At 54.3% G+C, this 26,881-nt stretch overlaps 2 protein-coding genes and 1 long non-coding RNA gene across 3 annotated transcripts; 1 reads left to right on the forward strand and 2 right to left on the reverse strand.

Moving 5' to 3' along the window:
• Positions 1–586: 586 nt before the first annotated feature.
• LOC309590554 (uncharacterized protein) lies at positions 587–13,088 on the forward strand. Its single transcript, XM_082311845.1, has 5 exons — positions 587–732; positions 9,490–9,627; positions 10,097–10,511; positions 10,649–10,827; positions 12,280–13,088. Exons 3-5 carry the CDS (start codon positions 10,127–10,129, stop codon positions 12,655–12,657), a joined length of 942 nt encoding a protein of 313 aa, XP_082167971.1. The 5' UTR covers positions 587–732; positions 9,490–9,627; positions 10,097–10,126; the 3' UTR covers positions 12,658–13,088.
• A 3,975-nt stretch (positions 13,089–17,063) lies between these two features.
• LOC309590418 lies at positions 17,064–19,535 on the reverse strand. The gene is made up of 3 exons (XR_014228143.1): positions 19,334–19,535; positions 18,003–18,145; positions 17,064–17,117 (listed from the first exon to the last, which is right to left on the reverse strand). It is a non-coding gene; the product is annotated as an uncharacterized lncRNA (long non-coding RNA).
• A 640-nt stretch (positions 19,536–20,175) lies between these two features.
• LOC309591358 (uncharacterized protein) lies at positions 20,176–25,673 on the reverse strand (the record flags this gene model as incomplete). The annotated part of the gene is made up of 6 exons (XM_082313574.1): positions 25,614–25,673; positions 23,884–24,041; positions 23,423–23,524; positions 22,432–22,629; positions 21,549–22,108; positions 20,176–20,511 (listed from the first exon to the last, which is right to left on the reverse strand). Exons 2-6 carry the CDS (start codon positions 24,017–24,019, stop codon positions 20,176–20,178), a joined length of 1,332 nt encoding a protein of 443 aa, XP_082169700.1. The 5' UTR covers positions 24,020–24,041; positions 25,614–25,673.
• Between the last annotated feature and the right edge of the window lie 1,208 nt (positions 25,674–26,881).

The raw sequence follows: 26,881 nt of genomic DNA on the forward strand, positions 1-26,881 counted from the left end.
CCCACCATCACCGCTGCAGTCCCACGCAAGGAGCCGGTGCTTGCAGGGCAGCCCACCATCACCGCTGCAGTCCCGCGCAAGGAGCCGGTGCTTGCAGGGCAGCCCACCATCACCGCTGCAGTCCCGCGCAAGGAGCCGGTGCTTGCAGGGCAGCCCACCATCACCGCTGCAGTCCCACGCAAGGAGCCGGTGCTTGCAGGGCAGCCCACCATCACCGCTGCAGTCCCACGCAAGGAGCCGGTGCTTGCAGGGCAGCCCACCATCACCGCTGCAGTCCCGCGCAAGGAGCCGGTGCTTGCAGGTCTGGATGGGACCTCTAGGGCAGGCACCGCTGCCTCCTGCGGGGTCTCTTCATCCTCTGCCACAGGGCCACTGGCCGCGCCTGAGCGGTGGTCCGGGACGGGATGCACAGCAGGTCTGCGCCCTGAGACTGCAAAGGTGCTGCGGCTCCTCGGGGCCCCGGAGCGAGGCCGCCCCGAAAGAGTTAAGAGGAGGGCTCCTCCCTCCAGCCCATGTCTCCTCCTGGGTGACCTTCCCGGCAGCCTTTGCTGGCGCTGCCCCAACCAAACAAAGAGGGCAGGAGCTTTTCAAACAGCAGCCTCCCAAAAAGTTGGCTGCTGCAGAGCTGGGCTGTGCTGGGACCCTGGCTGGCCATGGCCACCGGCGGATGCAGCCGCGGCAGCAAGTTGGTGCCGTCGCCTGGGAGGATCGCGACAGTCGCCTCTAGTCCCTGTACGTGGGTGCTGTGCCTGGGTGCATGGAGCTGGTTTGGGTGTGGGAGCGGGATGGGGAAGGACGGAGAGAAACTTCTGGCGGTGGCAGTGTGAGGGGGTGCGGGAGGCCGGTGCTGGCCCTTGCTGGCCGGTGCTGGCCCTTGCTGGCCGGTGCTGCCGCCCCGGCGCTCAGCGGGGCGGTGTGGGGGCGCGGGGGCCGCTGCTGCTGGGCGCGCAGCCCCGGGAGGCGCCGGAGCGGGGTGCGGGGGCCTGGTGCTGCGCCGGGACTCAGTCGGGGCGGGGAGCGGCGTGCCCGAAATGCTGTCCTCCAGCCGCTCCAGCTCAAAGCCCGCCCGGCAGTTTCCCAGCAGAGGTGCGGACGCTCTTTAGAAATGGCCCGTGTGTCGATAGGCGGCTGGTGCTGGGTTTAAGGCAGGAGTCGCAAAGCTGCTCCAGCCGAGACGCCGTATTTGAGCAGGAGAGGAAAGCATGGAGCCCCATGGGTGCTGCTTTTGCATTTTGCCTCTGTGTTTTTCTGTCCCTTCATTCCTGCACCTCCAGGCTGTGGATGCGAACAGTGCTATTTACTGCCGTCTCTGCAGGTGAGCTGCTCCGCTTGTGGTGGCTTTAGGTCTAATTGGCGTCTGTAAGTGCCACCGAGGCCGAAAGCGCCTGTCCCTGCTCCGTCTGTCGCTCCTTCTGCACCTGTATTAGAGTGGGGTTAGATCTGCCCGCGTGCCTTCGTTAGAGGAATTGCAGTATGGGGGATTTGGCTGCTAAGGGCTTGGAAACTTCATCCTAATGTGTAGTAACAGCCTTGGTTATGTCTGCAGAGAGTTGAGATTAGCCCGAGTTTCCAATGACCGCACTGTCAAGTAGCTATATAGATAGACTCGGAACAGCAGAAAAAGGAGATTTGGGGGATTCCTCTCTAATCTGCAGAAGGAGGTGAATTTAGCAGTTTAGCTGAAACACTTCTAGGTGAATGAAGTCTTCAGTAGTGATACCAAGGACTTAAGCGATTTAGTAAAAGATCGGGCCCTTTTGTCCTTTTGTATAAAGTTTGTAAGATAAGCGAGTCTGCCCAAAGAACAGGCTCCTTTGGTGTAAGCTTTGTAGGATAAAGGAATCTGCATGCCAGAGGTCTCCGTGGTAGTGTCTCCTGGGCTGTAAAGCCTGACAGGCTGAGCGCAGGGTGTGATAAGGACGAACTGACACAAGGAGATGAGGAGGGAGGAATGGTTACAGGTCCAAGGAGTAGCTACATGTCTGCCCAAAACCAGTTTCGGACAGGTGAGGCTTTAGACACTTGTCCATAATCTCACCGTGCAAATTACTCACTAATCACTGTCCCGAGAATCAGCTTGGAAATGTACGAACTTGGCAGTTTTTGTGTATAAATGTATCGTGGGAGTCCTCTTCGGGGTGGGTGCTAGGAGGAGAGATCCGCCATGCACCCAGCGCTGCAATAAACCAACGTCAGCTTTCTAAGCTATCGTTTGGTTTGGAGGATTTTCTTGGTTGCTATTTTCGGTAACAGCAGTAGTGTCTGGAGGTCTGGCCTGCCCTCTCTTGAGGTCTGAGGCTGATTCTTGCAGTGCATCTAGGCCATGGGCAAGCTTAAGCCTTCAGGACTGTCTGCACCTGCATGTGCCTACGCACACATTTGTATTTTGGGGCTCTTAGCCTGAAAACTGTGCCACGATGCACTTGTTTTCCTGCAACACTTACAAAGCATGCCCTGATGCTGTAGGAATATGCCTGCCCAGGCATAACCTTCCTCAGACGTCCTGGTTTCACCACAAGGAACAAATACCACGTTACACTTTGCGGTGATTTATTTGTTTCCTCTTCAGGCATGTGACAGACACTAGAAATTAAAGGTATGCTTGTAGTTTAGCCTTTGCAACTTTCTCTGCTGGAAGGGCTGCATCTTTGGAAAGTAGAGACTTAAAGCTGCAAAACACTTTAAAGAGAGGCTAATGTTGGCTGTGCAGATAAAGGCAGGGCTGTGAGATACTTGGCATTTACTGGTCTTGTCTGAATACTTAAGCTCAGCTTGATGAGTTTGCTCAGCCCCAGGGCGGAGATGGATTTCTGAGCCTGGGTGTGAAATCCAGCCTGTTCCTCTCCCCCAGGCCTTTCCAGGTGGTCTGTGAAAGCCTCTGGTTCCTTCAAGCTGTCGTTCCACAGTCCTTAATATCAGGTTGGATCCTCTAGATCATTTCTTAATACAAATCTGACCTTTACCAGGTACAGGCACAGCATCACAACCCTGCTGAATTTGTCAGACCGCGCGATACGGTGTTGACGTTGACCTATGGTTTTTGAGCTGTAGGAGAGCCGATGCCATGCAAAGCCTTTTTGTACAAAGCTATCCATCCGCGTGATTTTATACAGTGTCACTGCTTTGTGCTGTGTGGTTTGGGACCCTTTGACCATCAGGGTGGATTTTCCTGTATTCCTGAAACTCCTCCTTTCCTCCCCTCAAACATGAGGAACCAGTACTGTGTTTATACTGTTGTTGCCCTGTGCCCCTAAACAATCCCAATACTCCTTACATACACATGCTCCTATTTATCCTGTCACCTTATCTTTATACCCTCTTCCCCCGTTAGCACAAGGCTGTAGCGGCATTGTCTGGGTCAAAAGCAAACTATGTTTATCATCCTACTCACAATTTGTTCTGCCAGCCCCAAAACTGTTCATTAAAGAAATCTTGCAGGGACCCAACTTTCTTCAGTTTGCACGTACTGAAAACCTTAAAGTAGAACCTTACAGTTTTGTGTTTTCCATTTGCAGATCTAATTTTTAAAGTGTGGCCAGGCAGGGGGCTAGCTCCCCAGCTGCTCTGAAAGCAGAGCCTAAAGGAACCGGTCAGTTGTCAAAGGTGACAGAGCAAAGTTAGGCCTGGGCTCTAAATAGCTCGCTTCCAAATCCTGGGCCAGATACACAACCCCTCCGTCCCTGCTGTTGTGATGGCTGAAGTACAAGTTGATTAAAAAGCTTCTTGTGAGGTTATCCCTTCAGAGGGGGAGCCAGCACGGCTCGGGTAACAGCCATCTAAATTCAGCTGGCCCATCTCCTTTTAATAAAACCTGTGACAGAGCTGCTCCTTCACCAATTTTGCAAAGAAAATCAGGGCTTTGTAACGTGGGATAAAGCAGTCCATATGGCTGGCAGCAGCTGATGTTGCTAGATAATGTTATTGCTTCCACGAGGCTTGACAAATCCCGCAAAGCGGTGACACTGGGTAAAACTGCCGCCTGGGAGAAACGGCCGTTCTTCCCTGGCACAGATCTTCCTGCCTGGGCAACATTTCAGCACAGGACACCTAATGCTGTTAATCTTCCTCCAAGCTAGGTATCATTAAACCACGCTGCCAGTTCTTTCTGATTACCTGTCTCCATGGAGCTAAGACTTTCCAGTTTGTACAGCCGGGAAACTGTTATCTAGGTGAAGAGCTAAGAGCTATTCAAAGCTGCGCCCGGCAGGCTCCGAAACAGGACCCAAGGGCAAGAGACCAGGTGGAGCATTGCCATACCAGCTCATCTTTCCTTGCCAGCATGGCTCGCTGTGTTCAAAGCACATTTCTCTGCGGGGCGAGAAGGAATCGGGCGTTCCCCAGCAGATGAGCCCCTTCCGCAGCACCTTTGCCTTCGCTCTACTTGAAATGCTTCTTGCTCTCTTGGTTGCAAGCAGCTCTTTCCCATATCCGAATCAAGTGTAAACCAGCACTGTCTCCTTGTGCTTCTGGAGGATGTTTTTAATATTTTTTTCCCCCTCTGAGCTGCTGCAGAGTAAAAAAGGACTCATCTTGCCAGCTTTTGCAGTGGCTATTTAGAACCCTGTGGGAAAGCAGTAAAACCAATGAGGATGGATCAGTGTCCCTCGCCAGATGCTTGCAGCTGCTCCAGCTTCCCAAAGGCACGCTGGGGATCTGAGAAGGAGGGCTGGAAATTGGAGGCAAAGAGAAGGGTGGGCAAGAGGCCCTCGTTGAGCTGCTACCAGCCACAAGGCCCAGGGTGAAGGGAAGTCTGGCAGATTGGGCTTGTGGTTCCTTACAAGGTCCATGAGGATCAATTCCCTTTTGCTAACACCTTCCCCTTCTTTATTTTCATGCTTTCATGTACCCTGGGATGTCCTGCACATCTGTTATGAATTAGTCAAACTGTGTCCCTTCCCATGCCTTGGTACACCGGTCTCGCACTGTACAAAGGCAGTTCAAGTCGAAAGGAAAGGGATCTACCCACATCTAACTTTGTCCTTCATGGTCCTACACGGACCTTCTTAGGGCAGGAGTATTTTGCACTCTCTGCAGCACAGCAAGCTCTTGAGTCCAATGTGCATTGGGCTGTTAACAACGTGAAGCGGCTGTTTTCAGTTGCTGAGACCAGACAGGGTGAGCTGCATCTTCCCGCCCTCCGTGGGTTGCAGTTTTTCCCTCTTCCTCGGTCACAGCCATTCTCAGCATCAGCAGTGTGTCTCACTGCTGAGACCTGTTGTTCCACCTTGGTATCTGCTACCTTTGTGGCTGTGCTGCTTCTGAAACGATAGGTTGAAGCTTGTTGCTCTGGTTAAGTCCATCCATAGATAAATGCCTGCATCTCTCCCAGGCTGTTCCATCCCTGAGGGCCAGGCTGGCCGTGGGCGTGCTGTCGTGCAGCTAACCCAGAAGACTTAAAGAGCCCTTGGGAAAATGCAACCCCAGGGTAAAGCAGTTGCATGATTTTGGCATGGCACTGCTGTCTGTTGAGGACTCTGGGGGGAATCTGACTCTTCCCTGCTTCATCCCAGCATGAATTTCAGAAGAAGCTTTGCTTGTACCTCCCCAGGGTAAAAACTGCCTGTGTCCAAGAGCAGGCTTGCAGCTGTGAGACAGAAGGGAGAAGTAAATCTTCCCAGACACAAGTCAGCTCTGTGGTCACACAACTGATGCTTAAATCTTGGGGGAATTTGGCATTTAAACCCTGGTAATCAGGACTGCAGAAAGACTGGGGGAGAAACAGGCGGCAATGCAGCCGGTGGGTGTATGTGTGCGCGGGCAAGCAGGGGAGCTTTACCCCGGGGGACCTGCAGGACGGAGGCTGGGGAGCTCCTCTTCCTCGGGTTGGTCTCCGAGGAAAAGCCTGCTGCTTGCCCTGGGGCTAATGGTTAGGTAACTCCTGCGTTGTAGGAAACTTGGATTCACGCTCTTCCTCCTTCTCAGACCTTAAATCCACTCTGCCCTAATGGGAACTCTGGGGTGTGCATGAGTGCGGCCTTCTTTCTCCTTCGTTCTTGAGGCTGTTCCATTTTGTATATAATATTTCCTGGGCCAGAGAGCGAAGGAGCTAAGGAAATAATCCTGGTGATGAGAAGGCTGCGCCAGGCTCTGCTCTGTGGTTCTGTGGATATTGCTGCATGCAGAGTTAAGGAATAGAAGCATTACCAGCAGTGATGCCTGGTTAAAGGAGCTTTCCCAGCTACAACTAAGTACTTAAAGACTTTAGGCATTGCAAGGGTTCAGCAGCAGCTGAAGAAAGGGTGGCTGATGTGAAATTTGGACAGACGCCTAAATTGGCAGGCTAAAGCAAAATTCTTTTTGCAGGCCTGGCTGTATAACAAAACATGCAGCTGCTCACACAAATGTGTATGTCCCACTGGCGGGGAAAGGTCTCGAAAGCCAACGCACCGAAGGGCAAAACTGGGAGCCCGTGGTGCTGCGCGTGAGCCCTCTCCGGCGGTAGCCGTAAGCTGAGTGTTCCAGTCACTGCATCTTCACCCTGCGAGTACGCATCCCACTGCAAAACAAGGCGGGTGGGTGGGGGAAGGACACTTGCAGACCCATGAGGAATCACAGCGAAGCTATCGCAGCTCGCAGGGGAAGGGTGTTGTGTCCACACAGGCATGACTGCAGAATCAGGGCTTGCAGAATGCCTTGCAGCTGTGGCTGGTGCACGGTGCGATAGCCAGGTAGGTGGAGGCGAGCCGTGATTTCGGAACGGGGCACTTCTAGCGCCCACACACAGCTCACAGCGCCTGTGCTTTGTATGGAAACCTCCGAGCCAAGCAGACTTTGTGGTGCTGCTCTAGTTTAGAAATAGCAAAGGCTGAGTCAGCCCAGATGAAATCGTTCCAGGGACTTTCTGGAGGAGACGAGACCTTTCTGTTTTCCCGATATCCACAGAAATGAAAAGGGGTAAAGATAGAGAGTAAGCTTACACGATTGCAGGGCTGTGAATTTGCTCCCACTGATGCACTCCCTTTCCCTGTCCCCCTGCAAAGCCACCACTTGAATTAACCACTCCTGGGTGGTGTAAGAAACCTTCAGAGGAACCCCGTCCCCCCCCGAGCCTGGCCCTGAGAAGTGAAGGGAACTCCATCCCTGATGCAAAATCACGGGTCTAGGAAAATCCCTGAATCTTTCCCTCTGATTGGATTGATTTTTTTTTTTTTCTCTTGTGCAAAAATTATTGGAGAGTAACAAATATCTTGTAGGCCAGGTGAGTGTAAAGGTCTCGTCTCCGTGAATGTGTAACTTGAGCAGCTGTGTTGCATAAGCTGTGTGCATGACACGGGCTGCAGCTCCATTGGGAAAATCCCCTCCGGAGAGGGAGAAAGAGGAGGAGGTGATGGATTCAGCTGTGGAAATGGGGAGCACGTTTAGTACAGGAAAACTGGAAGTTCACAGCAGGACCTGGATCAATAAAGGTGTAACTAGAGATGGAGCCAGACCTGAGCTGTCAGAGAGGCTGACTGTTGTGATCCTGGAGGAAATTGCTGGAATACTGTACTGCCTGGAGCGGCGACCTGTTGCTTTCGCTGGCAGCCCTCTTCTCCTACCTGACAGGGCAGAGAGTAGCCGCTGTGCGCTTTGCACACCCTCATGGTGGAAGTGAGCAGGGTTTGAGCCGGATTCCCCCTGCCCTTCGGCCTGCGCTCGCCTCCTGCTCGCCAGCTGGATGGGCTCTGACACACAGCCTGCTTTTCAGTGTCTTCTCTGAGATGGATTTCCTGGTCTTGGTCTATCTCTGATCAGTAAATACATATTTTTTAAAAAGCCCTGCTGCAGAGACATGTACTGTTCTTGAAGCATAAGGAGCCTGGATGAAACTAGCCTTGAGCCCCGGTATCTCCATGGAGCTGCTGCTTGCAGCCATGTGCTGCTGGTGTGGAGCCATCCTGTGGAGCCAGGCGCTGTGGCGAGGAGCCATCCCGGCCAGCCCCCTCATCCTGCTGCCCTGCCAGCAAACGGGGGGCTGCGGGGAGCACCCTGCATTGGGAATGCCGAGCTGACGTGGGGTTAGTGAGGCAGGGATGGTCCCGCAAGCTGTCCCCAGGCCTGGGAAGGCAGGGCAGCAGGAGCTCTGCGGAGGGCTGGGGAAGGTCCGGAGGGGATGAGCAGGCGAAGAAGGAAGGAGCTGGGACCTGGGGATGGTGCAAAACGAGCCACGTCTTCAGTGAAGAGGGAGCTGGGGGAGATGCTGTGTGGAGTCAGCGCATCTCCAGGGCACTCTCATCTCTCCTCCCGTGCGGAGGCTGGATGAAGGCTGCAGGCGTGGGGCACTGGCTTTCCCGGCATTTATGTAAACTTTATGTTTCTGTCACCGGCTGTTCAGATAGCTACACTGCTTTCCTTGTGCTCTGGTGTCCGCTGGCCGTGTCTTGAAACACTCTGGGAGGAAGGCAGAGCTTCTTGCCAGGGCCTGAGCTCCCGTACCTGCAGCCGCAGGAAGCTCAAGGTGGTGGTGTCCTTGTAGCATCTCCCCGTGGCACGGAGAAGGTTGGGTATTTCTGACCTTTTCCTCTTGCTCTGCAATTGCAGTGTCTGCAGCCAGGGATGTCTGTTTTCCTATATCCGCTGTCCCCCGGCTCTTATCTACAAGGTCCCTAATGCACATAGCAGAGTGTGGGGAGGCCTTTAGATGTAAACAGATCTGGATCAAAGTACGCTCTACATCTCTGGAGTTAATGTCTCTCTTTTTTGCCATGGAAGAAGTAAAATGCAGAGGGGCACAACTCCTGTGTCGAATTAAGTGGCTCCATTTCTCCCTGTGGCTTTCTGTGGGTGAGGCACGATTGTCTCTGTGCCTCCTTGGCCAACAAAACACATTATTGTCCTTTTTAAGATCCACATGTGCCTGGGGAAGTGGGGTTTGGAAAATACACATCTGCTTGGCAGCGACCACTTGAAGTAGCTTCTATCATACGTTGCTAATCTGAAAAGTGTTTTTCTGTCTTATGGGAATTCTTGGAGGCTATTTATTTTGGTGAGGCGAAACCTAAAAGTATGTCCTTTAGGCAGCAGTTGCAGCCCTGAGTGTCCAAGAAACACCTGCAGGTGAAGGAAGCTGATAGGAACAGGAAAAACCCTCCACCATATTTGTATACATGCATACGTGTGTATGTATACACATATGTAAGTATATCCGCATGTAGGTCTAAGTGTATATACACACACATATACACACCTCCAAGCGCTGTCCGTCCTGACCTGGCCCCGCTGTGATGCCTGCCCCAAGGGAGGGGGCTGGTCCCACCACGTTGCTTTGCTCCGGGGTGCAACCCGGAGGAGACGCGCGTGCAGGGGCCGTACCAGCAGCGCAGTCCCCGCTGCACACACCCATGCATGCACAGCGGGCGTGACCACATGCTGAGCCGCCGTCCCCTGACTGAGACCACCAGCCAAGGCTGTGGGAGAGAAAGGGGAAGCGTGGGAGGTAGAGTCATTATATTTATAGTTGTGCCACCTTTACAGCTGGTATATAAATGGTTGCTTTTGCCTCTCTCAAAGGTATGGGACAGTGTCATCTCCAGACCCGAAGGGCAGGCTCTGCAGCACCAACAGTTTCCACGCAGTAGTTGTCAACGTGGGCATCCCCAGTTGTGCTTGCCATAACCTTCCAGGCCACCAAGGAGACGTGAAGCTCAAGTGGGGACCTGCCAGCCTCATGTGATGATCTGCCGCTTGCCAGGACTGGCACCATGCTCCCCGCGATACTGAGCTGCTGCTCGGCATCCTGACCGCTCCTGATTCCTCGCTGTGCTGTTGGCAGTGAGGATCGATGCCCAGTTTCGGACATTGGGCAGAGCTGAGCCCGTTACCATCCTCTGTGCTCTTGGTGGACTGAGGGACGGGGCTGAACCCCCTGCTCTGAGGGGGCTCCGCATGAGTGAGGGACAGGTTTTGGGCTGTCCCTAGTTGCTCCAGTGGGAAGAGCTGCCTCCTTCCTCCCCTCCGGCTGGGAACGGGGTCACTGCTGGAAGCTGGGGATGGCCCCCATGGCTGGGGCTGGCAGCCTGGGGGCAGAGCACTAGCGGAGCCTGAGCACCGTCGTGGGGCTTAGTGCTGCCTGGGGGGCTGCCAGCATCCCCGCAGCAGCTGCGCTCCGGGGATGTAGGTGCCGGGCACAGGAGGGGTGCCGGGAGCGATGGGCCGGCTGGACGACCACGCCAAGAGGAGGATTGTGGAGCTGCGCAGGGCCGGGCTGAGCTTCCGCAAGATCAAGAAGGTGCTGGAGCTGGACGACATCCGGGTGACGCCGCAGGCCGTGTACCTCTTCCTCAAGCGGAAGAGCGTGGAGCCAGCGTCGGCAGCAGCTGGCTGGGACGGGGACCAGCCTTGGCCCCCACTGCAGGGGCGCGAGGCTGAGCCCCCTGAGCCGATGGGTGCCTGGACCCCTGCAATGCCCGGCGGGGGCCCCGCTGGTGGCCAAGACACCAAGGAGGGCATCCAGATCATTAGTGTGGCCTCGCTCTGCAAGGATGGCGGGCAGCTCGGGGAGGCCCTGCCCATGGGACTGCCCCCTGGGAACGGTAAGGCCCGGCTCCCCACGGGGGCGTCACCACCATGGCCCCCCAGCAGCACTGGCCTGGGGAAAGGGCTCCCTGTCCCCTGCGGGGGAGCCCCCACGGGCCTCTTTTCGAGGCATTTCTCTCGCTGTCCCTTGCAGGCGATGATGGCTCCACAGGTGCCCCCTCGACTCCAGGGAGCTGCCCCCCTCCGGGGGGTCCAGCCACCCCCCCGCAGCCCCTGCCCAGCCGAGGGCGGCTGAGCGCACCTCCCACCAGGAACCCAGCCCTGATGGTGAAGAAGAAGATTGTGGACAGGGCTATCCTCCTGCAGAAAAAGGTAGGATGCCAGGCATCACGGCGGGACGGGAGAGCCTGTCTGCTCCGGCCGGGAGCTGGTGTGGTGCTGCCCGCCGGGATGGCCCCACACAGCACCCTGCTGCATCTAACCCATGCAGATGGGGCAGGTCTTTGGGGATGAAGGGCTCCTGAAATGCCCCCTCGACCTCTGCTAGCTGCACCCTCGAGCAATGCTTGACCCTGGCACTTGGCGAGCTCATCTGGGAAGCCCCCCGTTTGCTGGGGCCATGGGGCGTGCTGCCCACCCGCCTGCAGCCAGCACTCACTGCTGCCCTTGGGCGATGCTGGCTGCGGTGGCACCAGTTTCTGCCAGTGTTGGCCTCCAACCCGCAGCTCACAGACCCCCTCTTTAAGGCTTGGTTTCAGTACCAGCTCAGGAGGTCCCCCAAGCCACCACAAGGACACCAGCAGTTGAGTGGCTTGGTGCTGCACCAGGAGATGGGCTGCAGCGGGCCAGGATGGGGTGACACAGCCAGGATGGCCACCCTCTGGGACACATCCAGCTACAGACCCCCAGGCTGTGGCCGTGCACGCTTTGTGCCAGCAGGTCCACATCCCTGCGGCCATCCTGCCCACCATGGTGAGCATGCAGCCGGCTGGCCAGCCCCGTGGCCAAGTCCAGCTCTGCTGGCAGCTGTGGTGAGCCACGTGGCAAACGTAAGTGACCCAACAGTCCCAGGACCAGCCCCAGGTAGGCTGCCAGCAGGCGACTGCCCCAACGCCCAAGGTTTACCCCTTCAGAGCAGCCTCTGACCTCCGGAGACTTCACTGACAGCCAGTGCTGTTGCCCCCGCAGAGGATGGTAGGATGCTGGCACCTGCCTTTCGCGCCATGGCATCCTGGGTACAAAACACAGCCATGAGTCAGGCTAAGCCTTCATCCATGGCCGTGTCTCTGCTCAGACACAGGAAATGCCTTCTCCAGCCCACTCAAGTGTTTGTCAAGAGCCCTTGCCAGCTGCTTGAGAGGACACAGGTTGTTCAACACCCTTTCCAGGAGAAAGGCTCCCCTGGGTTCAAAACCAGCAAGTGATCCCTCTCAGGGAGCAGAACAGCCCTTTGCTTCGGGGTGCAATACAAGAAATGGAGGGTGGGGCTGGAAAGAAAAGCCCAGGATAGGCTATTTCTGTCCCTGCAGAGAGCAGACAGGCCTGGCCTCAGCATGGGCGGCCTCGCTGTCACCCAGCAGCATCCACCACCAGACAGCTAAGCACGTACTGACAGCATGCAGGGCAATGTGGTGTTCCTGCGGAGCAGGGGCTGGGTGGGGATGAAGTGCAGCTCAGAGCATGGTGAGGTCTAGAGTTCTGCAACAAGGTGATGGCTTTCTTGCATGCCTTGTAGCAGAATAAATCCCTCTCTTGCTAATCACCATTGAAGGAGCAGCCGATAATGTTTCACCTTCCCTTCTCTCCTGCCTCCCACTACTCCAGGTCAAAGACGCCAGCACTCAGACTGCCCTGCCGAACCTTGCGAGTCCTGGAAATCAAAACCTTACTTGGGGCGGACCAGTGCTTCCTCCTGCTCCCAGCTCCCATGCCATTGCTGAAAAGCTGGATGCTGTACAGACAGAGATCCAGAAGCTGAGCCAGGCCCTGCACGTGGTGCTGGAGAGGCAGTGCCGCCTGGAGCGCCAGCAGGAGCACCAGCAGCGGCTGCAGCAGGAGGTGCTGATGACGCTGCAGCAGCTCAGCTCCACTGTGAGCCACGGCACCGTGCCAGCGAACCAGCCCTGCGTCCCCTTCAGCAGTATGGCCGAGCCCTCGCCCACCGTGCCAAACTTCAGCCAGTTCAAGATGGAGCTCATCTGACCTCGCGCAATGCCAGCGTGCTCTAGCCACGCCGCACTGATGGCAGGATGAAGCCGTGAAGAGGAACCACCTCTCAGAGGCTGTGGCAGCTGCCTCAGGATTATGTGGGGCAGCCAGCAGAGAAGGTCACCGGTGCCTCATGTTTTCAGCCCTGTTGACTGAAAGGGGCCAGGGCAATGGAAAGCTGAGGCCTCGCTTCTCCCATGCTGCCCATCCTGGCTGGCGCTGGAGCTGGCTGGTGGCCCACGGACTTCAGCAGCACAGGCAGGCTGCCTGCAAGTAGAAGATGCAACTAAGAGAGACACAGCAAGGAGGTGGGTCTCAAAGAAAATGTGAGGCTTCCTCTGACGGGGGTCAGTGCCATGACGATCAATCACAGCAACGCTTTGTGCCCTCCCTCTGCAGAGCCCTGTTCAGTAAAAATCTATATACACCATGGTTCAGAAACAGTGTGGGATCTCTTTCTTCATTTTACTCACCCCTTGTCCCACCAGCAAGCAGGCTGGATCTGTCTTGGGTGCTGGACCATGCGCAGAGCTGTGCAGGGTGCTCAAACCCATGAGGTGAGACCACCGCTCCACACACGAAGGATGGTACCGGAGGCCTGGCATCAGCTGCCGCACCGTTAGGGATATATCACACTTGGGTAGGAAACAATCTTTTACTGAGCAGATTCCACTTAGGTCACTCTCCTCGCCCCAAATTCTCAACAGATCTGGAGTCTGGCACTGCTCCTGCCCATGTCTGGCCAGGATACAGGCAGGACCATACGAGTAAGAGTTGCACCTGGGCATGAGCTGGATATTCGTCTCTCCTCTAAACCCTTCTTCTGGGCAGGACGTCCTCCTGGTTGTGGTCCCCAGCAGCAAGGGCTCTCGCTGGTGCAGAGCTGCTGCTGGTGCAGAGCTGCTCAAGCAGAGAGGGGCACGATGCTGAGAACCCCCTTGCCTGGACAAGAAGGGCTCAAGGGAGGCTGATGTACTTTCACTGCATCAGTGGAGTCCAGAGGGACTAGAAACTGGACTTGCCTGCTGGGTGGAAAGGTCTGCCGGGGGGTGGCCTTGGTTCATCACCCAGCAGCGAATCTCGAGAGGAGACAGAGTATGTCCTTCCTCTGCGTCAGCCAAGCAGGCTTCTTTCCTTCTGGTCACCACACTTAGCACAAACTTTGCCTAGAAGAAGTCATCCCCAGACTGTTTCTTTGAACGCCATTAGTCTGAGGTAAAAATTTAGCAGTGTAAAAATAATTCAGGTATTTGTATACACACACACATACATACATACACACAGAGAGCTGTATACACACACATATATATATGTATATAAACACCTGGACATTTTGCAGGTCCTTGCAGCAACCCCGGTGGATGGGGGAGCTGGACAAACGGTCTGCCCCCACAGACACACAGACACACAGACACAGACACACACTGGCCCCAGTGCTGTTAGGCCCTGTGGCTGCAGCTGTGCCTGGGCGCATTAGAAGTCTGCCGCAATCTCCCCGCGGTCATTCATTTCAATGTTGGTGTAATTTTGGGGATGTCTGAAAAGCAACAAAGAAAAACGCAGGGTCAGTTGCTGTTCTGCACAAGGCAGCTAATCTGCATCTCAGCTTTGCATTTAAAATCACGAGGATGCCTTCGGCAGGCACAGGGTTTACTAAGGTCTCTGTTAATATTTTGGGAGAAAAACAAACAGGAGCAGAACACCTGCCATCACCTGGTGTATATACATCAACTTAAAACCACCGTGGTTTCTGAAAAAGATGCCCTAAACCTGACTTACGGTGTTTTTAAAATTCCTTTAAAAAAAACACATAATGAGTTTTCTATTCCCCAAATGTATTTTAAGAACTTTCCTCATTTCTAACACTTGCACATCAGCTCCCTGTCCAATGACGAAAGAAGATCAGTAAAAATTCATGGAAATAAATCCCCTGGGCTGGCTGAATAACTCATCCACCGTAACATTCATTTCAGACAAACACACAGCCAGAGCGTTAAGCCGCTGTTTGCCTGATGATGACGTTAGGCAACGCCAAGTCACTAGAGTGGTGTCATGTTATAATGTGGAAGCTGTTTCCCATCCAGGTAATCCTGAACTGTCCGTTGCTTCCACCCCGCTCTAAGGAAGAGCTCTTCCCCGTGGCCAAAGCATCATCTCTCACTGCCCCTTGTGTGCCACGAGCCTTCAGCTTTCTGCTCTCCCACCACAGCACGTCGTGAGGTTGATGGCCTTTACGCTGTGCCCACTGACATGCCTGGCATTACCCATGGTCTTATGGGTGGTTATCTTAACCTCCCGTGGAACCTGCAGTCTGCCACACCAAAAGCAAAGGGGCTTTGCTGCTAAAATTAGGAGCAATAGTGGAGTGTTTGGATGCAGCATCTGAATGTAGGTGTTCACCCGAGTGAAGGAGCAGGTCCCTGCGCAGCGATTGGAGACGAAGCGCTAGGGAAGGAGCGGGTGAGAGATGCAAGGCAGATGGGAAGGTGGTTTCTCACCTTTTGATGAAGTAAAGTGCCAGGCTGACCAACAAGAACACGAACAGGAGAGATCCCACGACAAAGAGGGCGATTTCCCAGCCCTGGAAAGAAGCTGAGGGTGCAAAGGTAGAGAGAGAACATTGTAGCCATGACCCTTCCCAGCACTGGGTGCTACCAGGAGGTCACAGAGTCACAGAACGGGTTGCGTTGGGTTGGGTTGGGTTGGGTGGGACCTTTGAAGATCATCTAGTCCAACCCCTGCCATGGGCAGGGACATCTTTCACTAGATGAGGTTGCTCAAAGCCCTTTCCAACCTGACCTTGAATGCTTGCAATGATGGGGCACCCACAGCTTCTCTGGGCAACAACAGGTCGGGCTGTCCCAGCCTCCTGACCTGGAGAGCCACTCTTCCACCCGCCCTGCACCTGGCTCTGGCCGGCCCCAGCCTGGGTCCCAGCTGCTGCTCTGAGCAACGGGGCTTCAGGGCTTCTGGGCTGTGTGTCCAACAGCTCCAAAAGCAAGGGGCTCCCTGGTGATGCCCAGTCTCACGAGAAGATTTAGACACCCAAACTTCCAGTGGTATTGGTGTGATAGGGCTGACTACCCCATCACACCAGAGGAACCGACTGTCGTTACCTCTCTCGTAATGACCCACCAGGTTCTAGAAGGCAGCTGTGTTTGGGAAGCATCACCAGAGGTCCCTGGTGGCTTGCCCTGCATTTCCCCTCTCACGCGGAGATGTGGCCTGACCCTGGCCCCAGCCCTGCTCGCTGTGCTGGAAGCAGATTACGATGCTTAGCTTCACCCCCTACTCACCATTGCTGTGCAACACGGATGGTGCATTTTTTGGGGCGATGCACTCGGGACTGGTTTTCAGCACTCTCCCGTCCACGGAGAAGGGGTGGTGGCTGGCCAGGAAGCCCTGGCGCCAGGTCTCGATGGACTGCTGCTGCTCCGCCTGCCGAGCCCACACCTGGCCCCAGACCTTCACCAGGGAGCCCACGCACGTCAGGTTCAGCTCTGCGGAGAAACAACAGCCGGTCTCGGTGGTTGGAAACCCTTTGGCTGTTCAGGAACACATTGCTCCCATGACTTCATGCTCTGCTCCAGTAACACCCTCCTGCTCCCATGCCCTTCACCCTCTTCTCCCCACCTCTCTGAAATCATGCCGCCATGCTGTATCACAGGTAACTTGAGCACATGCTCAACCTTTCTTTCGGTGACAAAAGGGACTGGGAGTTGTCCTCCCAACCCAGCAAAATACTTTGTACTACACTTTGTAACTTCACAATCTCTACCCGTTGGTGAGGGTTGTCTGAAATTTTTCAAAGGCTCAAAAAGGTGTTTGGGTGAGGGAGGCAAAGCATGGCTGCGAAGCCTTCATTTCCTTACAAAACCAGCCAAAAAATAGGAAACATTTCTTCCCATCCCTCAAAAGCTGTAGGTCCCTAAGTTTTCCAGAAGTGACTTTTTGGTGCGGGTATTTCAAATAAGTATAGGACACTGAAGGAGTCTGATAGAGAAAAAGCTGAGAACCAGAGTCCTCTAGAGCGCAACGGCTTTTTGCGTTGTGGTTTTAGGATATTCAGTTTGTCTAGCAGACATCTCAAGGCATCATCAGAGACTCCCATTCCTCACGGTCCCTCTAGCTTGCCCTTCCTCTAGTAAGCAGCCCGTGTCAGACTCTCTCTTGCTCTCCTCACTGAAATCCCACGTACCCACCACTGCTCCTCCAGTTCCCCTCACTCGAGTGCAAGCCTGCAAGTTTGGCTTGAGAAGGGACCATCCTGATGCCGAGCAGCTGTGGATGGGTGAGGGAGGAAGGCACTGCAAACTGGGCGAGCGGAGCAGGGCACCAACCTTGCAAGTAGAGCTCAGAGACGCCGCAGGAGCAATTCTCCTCTAGGGAGCTCACCAAGACCCTTCCCAAGCTTTCCAGCATCCTCCTGTGGTGCAGGGTCCATGTGGAACAGTCTAGGGAAAAAGGAGACGTGGTTTTCTGGGTGCAGCTTGGGACTGTTAATAAGCTCCCAGCTGTGTGCCCCTTCCAAAACACTTGGCTTCATGCCTGAGCTCAGGAGCAAAGCTCCTCCAGAGCCTGCGTCCCACCCTCCTCTGCATCCCACCCTCCTGCAGGCTGAGTCTTCACTTCGGGCCTTCTACCACCACGAACGCCAGCTTCGCTCCTTCACCAGCCTCCCAGGGGAGTGGGGAAGAGGCATGCCCCACGTGGCCCACCACACAGGCCAGTACAGAGTGGTCTCTCGTGCTGGGAGAGGAGGGAGAGTTCCACTGTCTGCCCCGCTTGGGAGGCTGGAGGAGGAACCTCCGTTTCATTTTACCCAGGTCTTGACTGCCCCAAGCTTATCCAAGCATAGCCTTCGCAGGGGCTGGAGACCCCACTGTACTTTTGCTTGCTGGCTCCGGAGTCAGGACTGAGCCACACCGCGTTGTTCCCGCAGGTGGGCTTGGACGGGAGGGTTTGCTGGCAGTTTCCCTGACTGTACCCCCACCATCACAAGAGACCAGGGGGGCTTTCTGGCCATTGCTGCACATCTAATGCTGCAGAAAGAAATCCCGAGAGCAGGGCTCGGCCCTGCTGGAGCAGAGACATCTCAAATGAAGTACCTGGCCACCTTCATACAAGCACACGCTGAAGCTGTGAGTGAGGCTGCCTTCCCATCAACACATGGGTGTCTGTACCAGCTCTCCCCCAGCACATCCCCTTTCACGGCTGGGAGGCAGCAGGGTCCCCGCCAGCATCCCCCTCCCATGCCATGGGAAGCTGGGGTCAGCCCCCTATCCCCCCCAGCCCAGCCCTCCCACCCCGCACTGCTGGGGACACCCAGCTCCACTCACTGGGTGTCAGGAGGCAGAGGTGGAGATCCACCGCGAAGGTGTCCTGGGGACAGCTGTTCTGCAGACCAGGGGTAGGGTCCGAGACGGCAAACTGCAGTTCTGCGCTGGCGTTGCCACAGGCGCAACGGCTCAGGGACACGGGCCTGTCCCCAGAAGAGGAGTCAGAGCTTGCCAACATGTCACACACCTTTCTTCCCACCTCCAGCCACAAATCCCTCCCGGGCCCCAGCTCCTGACGCTGCTGGGGATGATGGAGAGTTTGCTGGAGCTGAAATCAGCTTTCACAGAGCCATCACAGAGGTGGGTCCAGCCAACCCTACCCGTTGGAGACGACCTGGGCTCTGTCAGAGCAAACCTATTTGGTCTGACAGGCTTCTGCGGGAGTAAGATTGCTGCCTCATTACAGCCAGCCTTCCAAAATTAAGAGTTTGTCCTCCAGGATAAGGAGTTTTCCAAGCTACACGATATCTGCCCCTGCATTTCACTAACCTATTGCTTCCCTCCCCACACGAGGGCTTAGAAACTTGGTCAGGGTGTGAGGAACCAGCTTTTCTGGATGCGGTCGTTCAGGGCTGGACTAACAGAGGCTGCCTGGAGTCAGCCCACGTGAGCTCTCCCACCAAACCGCTGCCCTGGCCTCGTGAATAACCACCCCAGCGAGGTTTCAGCACAACGTTTCAGCCAGCCAGAAGCCGGAGATCTCAGTTTCCCAGGAAAACCACACACGCGGGGCTGCGCTCTGTGCATGCGTGGCTGTAGGGAAGGCTGCGAACGCAGAACCTCCTGGCACACCAGATGGGACAGGGGAGCAGAGGACTTGAGGAGGACAGATTTAATTAACAGAGGTGATCATGTGGACAGGAGGAACTCTGCTGGTATTGCCACCAAGAGAAAGGCTCAGCCCTATTTGTTGTTGACTTCACCTAGGAGCAAAAGGGATGCCGGGTTTTGTTTTGTTCTGCTGCTCACAGGGACATCCATTTTTGTTTGGGTTTTTTGTTTGTTTGTTTGTTTGAAAGAAAAAGTTTGGCAAAGAAGCATACGCAGCTGCTATCTGTAAAGGCTGCATTCCTTCCTGTGGTGCCATACATATCCCTTGGGGGAAGCAAGTTAAGCAAGCAGCGGAGGAACAAAGTTCAATTCCCTATGCCAAGGGCAGGGAAATGTTTTCCATTGCAATGTGCTACCCACCTCTCTGTTTTTCATCATAGCGCTGGTGAATGCATTCAGCCGGACAGGACGCAGGACAAGGCAGCAAGTTCAGCGACATGCCAGCTGGAGGCTCTGGGTGTGGGGAACCCAAAGACATTTTCCCAGAGAAGCGACCTCACCTGTCATCCTTGCAGAGCACAGCGTAAGATGGTCCGAGGAAGTCCAAGTGTCCTCCAGCTGTGCTGGGCTCACACGTGTAAACCAAGGCATCCACCAAGTTCTCTGATGTTGCCTTTGTGCCACCAGGAATCCAGCTGGTGCTGTACACAGCAATAGCGCTGGAGCCTTCACTAGCAGCAGAGATGTCCTTGAAAGTCAGGTTTGTGCCATCTGGAAATGCCAGGGGAATAAGTGGGGTGAACATCTAGATAGTGTTAGGCTGAGCCTGGAGCCTGACAGGACAAGTTGGTAACGAGAACTCCAAGAACAGAAACAGAAGACAAAATAATGGTGGTGACTGAGGCCAAGTAAAGCTGTAAAGAAGCAACTGCTTGCTGTGAACACAGGTTTCCAAAAAGATCAAGGTTCCTCTGAGATGCAGAGTCCTCTTCATGCAGCCCAGCCAGAATTTAAGGTGAACAAGAAATAAATCAAGATGAACGAACGTGTGGAGGGAACACCACCTCAGGACCAGGAGGAGGCAGCAGCACTGCAGGGCCCAGTGAGCAGCAGTGAACATGGCATCAGTGAACGACCCGACAGTCCTGGTGGGCCCTGCTTCTCCTGAAAGCCCCCTTGTCTTGGTGCCGGCAGGAGGAGCTTTCAGTCCTCTCCGTCCCTCTGCCATGCACAGGGAGCTCAGCAGAGGCATGGAGGGGGATTAAGCACCTTCTCAGCTGGAGTGTGATGGAACAGCCCAGGCAGAACAAAGAGAGAAAAAACAGGAATAAAGGACAGGAAAAGCAAGGAAGACTTGTTCCCCATGTCATGCACCCTCTTCCATCCCTGTCCTCAAAGCTGGTCAACCACCTGCCCATTTGTTTGAAGACAGACCACACGCCAGGTCCGTGCCATCAGCCTCACCGTGCCCGTGCCCTCCGTCCAGCGCAAACACAAATAGCCCCGTGGCTCCGATGGTGCCCCTCAGTGGGACACTGGCATGCACCTTGCCCTCCTTCCCGGAGAAGAAGACCAGGCTGAGCCCTCCCAGGCTGGTGCCAGGCTTCCCCTCCAGCTCAACGAAGCGGTACGGGGTAGTGCCACCGGCCAGGCACAGCTCACTGATGCGGACGGCAGGAGGGACCGGTGCCGAGGAGCTGCTGCAGAAGTTCTCCCCCAGCGGCGTCACCGTGGTCACCTGCAAGGAGACACAAAAGCTGCTGCCATCACTGCTGCTCCCATTTCTTCAGGTGGAGTGATGGCTGCTCACGGCGTTACCTCTTGTTCGCCTTCCACAGCTCCCTGGTGAGGCCTGAAGAGGACGTGATGGTTCTGCCTCACACCAGCTGCTCCTCACTCCCACCATCTGTTCAAGGGTTGTCCCGACTGCAGGGTCCCATCACCACGCATCCCCATCACTGCCTTTGCTCCCGCCCTCAGGACTAGGAACAATTCTCTTTCCCTACTGTCAGGAGCACTTCTCCACTTGTGTCTCCAGTCCACGGCATCGCTTCCTTGTGGTCCTCTCCCACTACAAACACACCTCCCTCCTGCCAGCAGACCTATTCTGCTTCTAGAGCAGTTTTATTCCCTCAGTTTTGGACCTGAGCACACCTCTGCGCTGGCCTGATCCCAGCAGGCAACAGCAGCGGAGCAGCAAAGCCCTCCCTTACCCAGCTTTGTGCAGGACAAGCATACATACTCTGTCATGTTCCTTCAGGGGGACTATATAAACTAGACATTTTGAATAACAAGGAACAGTTCAGACAAATTAACACAAATCAATCACACCAGTGGTCGAGGCACGTCCTTCACACGTCGGCCCTGCAGGGAGCTGGGTTTCAGGGCCGTGACGTGCTGTACCACACATCCCAAAGGTGGCACCGAACTAGCGGGGGTGAAGAGGCGGCTCCACATCTGGCTCGGGGTAACTTGATAGTCCAAGATGCCGCCCAAAAGCGGACTCCCTGGTTTTGGGGTTGGTGGCATGTGAGCTGTCTTCAGGGATGTCCTGGTTCTGAGCCACGTTGCACAGGGCAGGGAGCTGTTACCTGGCCAGTAACAGGCAGGTGAACGGGGCAGGGAGGTGAGGGCTGGTGAGAGCATCAGCAGATGGCAGGAGGTAGATGTGGCTCACTAGAACGCCCCGCTCTCCCAAATAAAGGACATACTGAAACATGACCTCTGTCCTCCCAGTGACTATGGATGGAGAAAGGGCATCTGCCATCAACCCACCTGGAAGCTGCTCTGGAGTTTGGCGCTCAGGCTGTGGCAGCGGCTCAGAGACTCATCCTCGGTGCTGTGAGAATCGTTTTCGTACAGGATGCTCTGCCCTGGTATCAGCACTTTGACCAGCTGGTCTGCCTTCTCTGGCATTCGGGACGTGTACACCACAGCGTCCACCAGCCCTTCTGCAGTCACAGCCATGTTCACTGAGTAGAGGGTGGTGTTGCTGTAGTAGAGAGCCACAGCATCTGCCCCGTTCTGGATGGTGTTGGGTGGCAGCCTGATCATGGGTGCTGGGCTCATGGCGCTGCTCCCCACCAAGAAGTAACCCAGCTCATCTGTGTGCTGTCCAGACAGGTCCAACACCCGGTAGGCCCGGCTATTTTTACCGTTGTAGAGGACCAACCAGTATCCCTGGAGGTCAAACCGTGTCCGTCCAGTGTAGAAGAGTTCGATGTACTCTGCATCCTCTTCTCCCCCGGGGTTGTCTGGGTTCACCTCATTGATGAGTAGCTTGGCCACTTGCACAGAAGGTTCTTGAGTCCCTTCTGGTATCTCTGATGGGACACCTTGGAAAGCAAACATGTCACAAATATGGGCCTAAGCACAGAGCCCCAGGGAAACAACACAACATTGCACACTATTTTGCTGGGGTCAGACCAAATTCAGCAGAGGACTGAGGATGCTGGCTCAGATTTTTATCATCTGTGTGCTCTGTACTCCTTAGAAGAGCCCCAGCAGTACTCTGGCTAATACCAGCTGTAACAACAGAGCTTGCTGTTATTCCAGATAATGAGCGATATGGACATGTCCCTCCTCTAGGAGAGCTAGACCCACGTGTCCACCCTCAAACACATCGTATCCCCCAACCTGCAAGAATGATGACTGGTACCTGGAGGCAAGTTTGGCACATTAATATCTTTGAAGCAGGAGCTTTCTGTTGTGATGTTCCTTCTGTCAAAACTCATAAGTCTGGGAGTCTCCAGGAAGGTCTTGAAGGCTAGCAGCAGGCTGCGCAGCTGGTCCTCTGACTTAGCAGTTAGCAGAGTGGTGAACACAAGCCCCAGGTCCTGGCAGACTGCCTTTGGCTCTGCAGAGGCAAGCAGAGAACTGCCTCAGTTTCCCCAGGCCACCCAAGACCCAGTTTCTGCTGGAAGCGACACAGAGCTCACCAGCTCATCTCTACCACTGCTGCCCTCCCGGTCAGACTGCCCAGGGCAGCTCATACCATCCACACAATGCTGTGAGCTCTGCCTGCGCCAAGGGGCATCCCGGGACCAAGTCACACAGCACACCCAGATACCGGCCTCATCCTTTTGAAGCCTTGTAGTCCCAAGAGCAAACAGAATGGTCTTTTGGGGGGGTGTCTAAGCATAAGGTAAACATAACGCTGCTGACAATGCAGGCTGCAAAGTCGTGGCTCTTCTCTTCTTCATGCGTCTGCATGTACTCATCACACTCACGCACTAACCTAGTAGGGATATCAGAAAAGCAACACAGACCAGTAAGGCCACTTGCATTTCTGCTGCAACTTGTCTTAGTTCATATGGATCACACGGCCAAGTAGGCAACAAACTCCTAGTCGAGATGTCAACCATATTGCCACATCTATCTGACTGCAAATGCTCAAGCCCGAAATAGCTGGTGGTGTACAGATGAGCACTGATGTGTGTTGGTGGAGCTGCAGACGGGAGTGCTCTGTGGAAGAACAGCACCATGCTCTGCCTAACACTCAACATTTCTGTCATCAGCACCAAGTTCAAATTAGCTTGGATCCAAGCCAGAAGGATGCAATGCAACAGGGAACACAGAGCTGAAAATCAGAAGCGAGTGGGCATTGACCACTGGTGGTCCCTGGACTGCCCTGCTCCTGCCCAGCTCACCTTTGAAGTAGGCAGCAGAGACTCCACAGCTGCAGGATCCATCAAGGGCCTGGACCAGAGCAATCAGGATCTCTTCTGACTTTAGGAGATACTCCTGGCAATCTAGGAAACAAAAATCCAACTGTTACCCAGCCAGTGCAACCTCGGTCACAGGATGCAGCTCATTCTGGGATGGGTGCAGCTCAGCTCCTGCTTATCACTCAGAGGGCCCAAAAAGGCTGCACTTCACCCTGAGCAGCTGGGTGTGGGAATGAAGACTGAAGAAGCTCAGCTTGGCACAGGTTACCATGAAGAAAAACATTGCAGAAAATTGTCAGATGTCCTAGTTGTGTTTCCTTTGGTGCTACGTTCGCACAACCCAGCACGACCCTGGGTGGTCTGCCTGGACAGCTCTGGCTTTGTGCATGTGCTCTTGTCCTTAGGAGGCCCTGCCTACAGGAGCAGAAATAACTATTACCCACCTGCTACACGAAGGCAGAAGGAGAGAGTCTGGCTGAAGCGTTTGCTGGGGCAATCATTGAACTTGCCAGGGGTGGGCTTGCTGAGGACGTAGGACAAGGAGTCCCGGGTCACAGAGCAGCAGCTGCACTGGCTCATGGACACATCTCCCAGCTGGTGCCTGCAAGAGACAGACGTAAATGAAAGAAAACATGACCTGCCAGCTGGGGACCCGAGTCCTCTTCACCCACCAGTCACACCTGCCTGCACCAGAGGGTGAAACCATGCACTTGTAGTCTTCTCCCTTCACAAGGTTTGGAGAGATATCCCATCCTCATCAGTATCTCCTTGTCTCAAAGAAAAGCCCAGGAGCTCACTAAATCTTGAGAGAGAAGAGCACGGGCTTCATCCAGCCCTTTCTCTTCTAGCACTGGTTGCTTTTTTAACTGATCTGAAGACAGGCAAGGTAGTACAGACATACTCGTGCTCAGCCTGGGACCACCGGGAAGAATGGTGGGGTGCAGCTAGAGAAACTGGAAAGGCAGCACCTGCAGATGAAATGCTTGAGCAGGAGCCCTCAACTCAAAGGTGAGGAGCATGACTGGGGGTTGGACTAGATGACCTTTAAAGGTTCCTTCCAACCCGAACTATTCTATGATTCTATGAAGCCCCACTGTGAGGAGCTGCACAGAGCAGAGCTCCTCAGGGAAGGAGACCACCTCCTTACGGGACAAGTGCCGGTTTTGTTTCACAAGTGGGAGGAAGACGAGCAAAGGAAGGAATAGGAATATGCTGTGAATAAGTGGTGACCCTGTCATGGGAGTAAACTACACCCTTTCCTGATGCAGTTGACTCCACTGTAGTCTCAAATGGTCTTTTCACAGGTCCATCCAGTAAGGGTGAATCTCCTTCAGCTACAGAGCCAGGATATTGGTATTTAGTTGACAATTACAAAGAGAGGTCAAGTCTGGTGCTTGCTGTCAAAACCACAGACAAGAGCTTGCCCAGATATCTTTGCTTATTGCCTGGTTCTACACACCCCACCCCATCTTCACGTGCATGGCACCTCGCTGCCTCTGCCCCGCCACCTGCTCCACTGTCCTTTACCCACTCTGTTCTCCTCTTTCTCCCGTTAGTAGAGCATGCCTAAAATGTGAAGGAAACAGTTCTCATGTCTCACAAAAGTCTGAGGTTACTAACATTGCCTTTAACCCACAAAGACAAAAAGAAACCAAAAAACCAAAAAGAAAGTAGCTCAACCCAGAATGAACAGTAATCCAGCTTCCAGCCCTTGGTTTGGACGAAGCAGGGCAGGGATTTCCCCCTGGGTCAGGTGCGCGATACTGAAGTCCCTCCCTCACCCTCATTTTGACCTAAAATTCCATCCTGAACCTAAGAAAAACCTTTTCTTGTTGAAAGTGGTATTAGAAAATTCATGATATTGACATTACACTTTTATAAATAACAAATAATAAATATATATTATCAAAAACCAACCAGCAATCATTTGGTCAGAAAATTCCTCCTTGAGTAGTTTATTCTGCAGCTGTACAGCTGCACCAGGGCGGCTGCGGAGAGGGGGACACTGACAAACTCAGACCAGGTGGTGGAAAAAGGCCAGGACTCAATACCGCCACGAGGAGACCCTGGCCTGGAGGTGGCACTTGTCTTCCAGTCCTGACCGGGGTTTGGGACAGCAGGCAAGGGCGACTCTGGTGCCAAACTCTCCTCCCAGCCCTGCCCAGCCTCTCACCGCTTTTCCTTGTAGGCTGGTCTGCCAGGGGTCAGGGTCTCCAGCAGCTCGGGGTTCGGTTCCTCGTCGCTCGTGTACACGAAGGCATCCAACAGGCCAGTCACCGGCAGCACGTTCCCCGGGACAAAACTGCTGCTGTTGCCTCTGTAGAGGGCAATGGCATTGGGGCCACCTCTGAGGACAGGACGGGTGGTGTTCTCCGGGAACGGCAGATCCACTGCACACCAGCAAGGAAAGGAACAACCATGGCACATAAACAACATACGAGCGATACCCCCTATGTAGGAAACGAGTATCTCTTCGGTCCTGGACAGCAGGACGCAGGAACTCAGAAAGTGGCTGGAGTTGTCTGGTTATTGCAAATTTGGCATCTGCTGCCCCATTTTTCTGCTCACTAACGTTTCTCACATTCGCTCAGCCTGAATTTCCCCATTCGTGGCCAGATCCACAGCGTGGAGGAGGCTGGAGGGGGAAATCTGAGCAGAGTTCATCCTACTGTTTTGGTTCTGTGAACAGAGAAGCTGATTTATGCGTAAGCAGGGGAACTGGAAAGCAAGTGCTGATGTGACTTTGTCTACAGTAAAGTCAATTTTTAATTCTAAGAGAGACCTGCAAAATCCACTAACCTTTCAGGTAGCAGTTGCTTTAATAGTACACAAAAATATTTAAGAATTTACATTTTATTCTAGCATTTCAGAGTCCATGGTTTTTACAAACACAAACACCCTATGCATACACACACACATATACACACACACACACTCAGCACAGGCCCAAGACACCAGCTCACAGAATTAAGGCTGAGGTTTGGTGGAGCTTTCCGATTTCATGAGCTTCCCAATTTCCTTCCTCATATTTACTGTTCCCTTCACAAGCTATTTCCCCAGCACCCAGCAGGAACTGCTGAGGCTATTAAAAAGCAGCAGACTGCTGCTGCTTCTTCTCCCTGCATGAATGGCTCCAGGGAACACACATGAAAGGAGGAATCACGAGAGGCAGAGGGGTGAGGAGAAGTGGTTACTCCTTGAGAAGTGCCACCAGGGCACCTGCATGCTAAGGGGCAGTCCTGAGCCTTAGCCCTGATGCACCCCTGCCCAGGAGACTGTTCTTCCCCTGCCTCACTGATCTGGTGGCCTTCTACGATGGAGTGACTGCATTGGAGGATAAGGGAAGAGCAACTGATGTCATCTGTCTTGACTTCTGCAAGGCCTTTGACACGGTCGCAGAAAACATCCTTGTCTCTAAACTGAAGAGATATGGGTTTGATG

The sequence above is a fragment of the Platalea leucorodia genome (genome assembly GCF_965183815.1).
Source record: "Platalea leucorodia genome assembly, chromosome: 5".
In the NCBI taxonomy this organism is placed as follows: Eukaryota; Metazoa; Chordata; class Aves; order Pelecaniformes; family Threskiornithidae; genus Platalea; species Platalea leucorodia.

Bases quoted from the DNA above. Each gene is read 5' to 3' on its own strand.
- LOC309590554 (XM_082311845.1), top strand. From the start codon at position 10,127: ATGGGCCGGCTGGACGACCACGCCAAGAGGAGGATTGTGGAGCTGCGC. The intron at 10,512-10,648 runs GTAAGGCCCGGC...TGTCCCTTGCAG, and splicing joins GGGACTGCCCCCTGGGAACG to GCGATGATGGCTCCACAGGT. The intron at 10,828-12,279 runs GTAGGATGCCAG...CCACTACTCCAG, and splicing joins CTATCCTCCTGCAGAAAAAG to GTCAAAGACGCCAGCACTCA.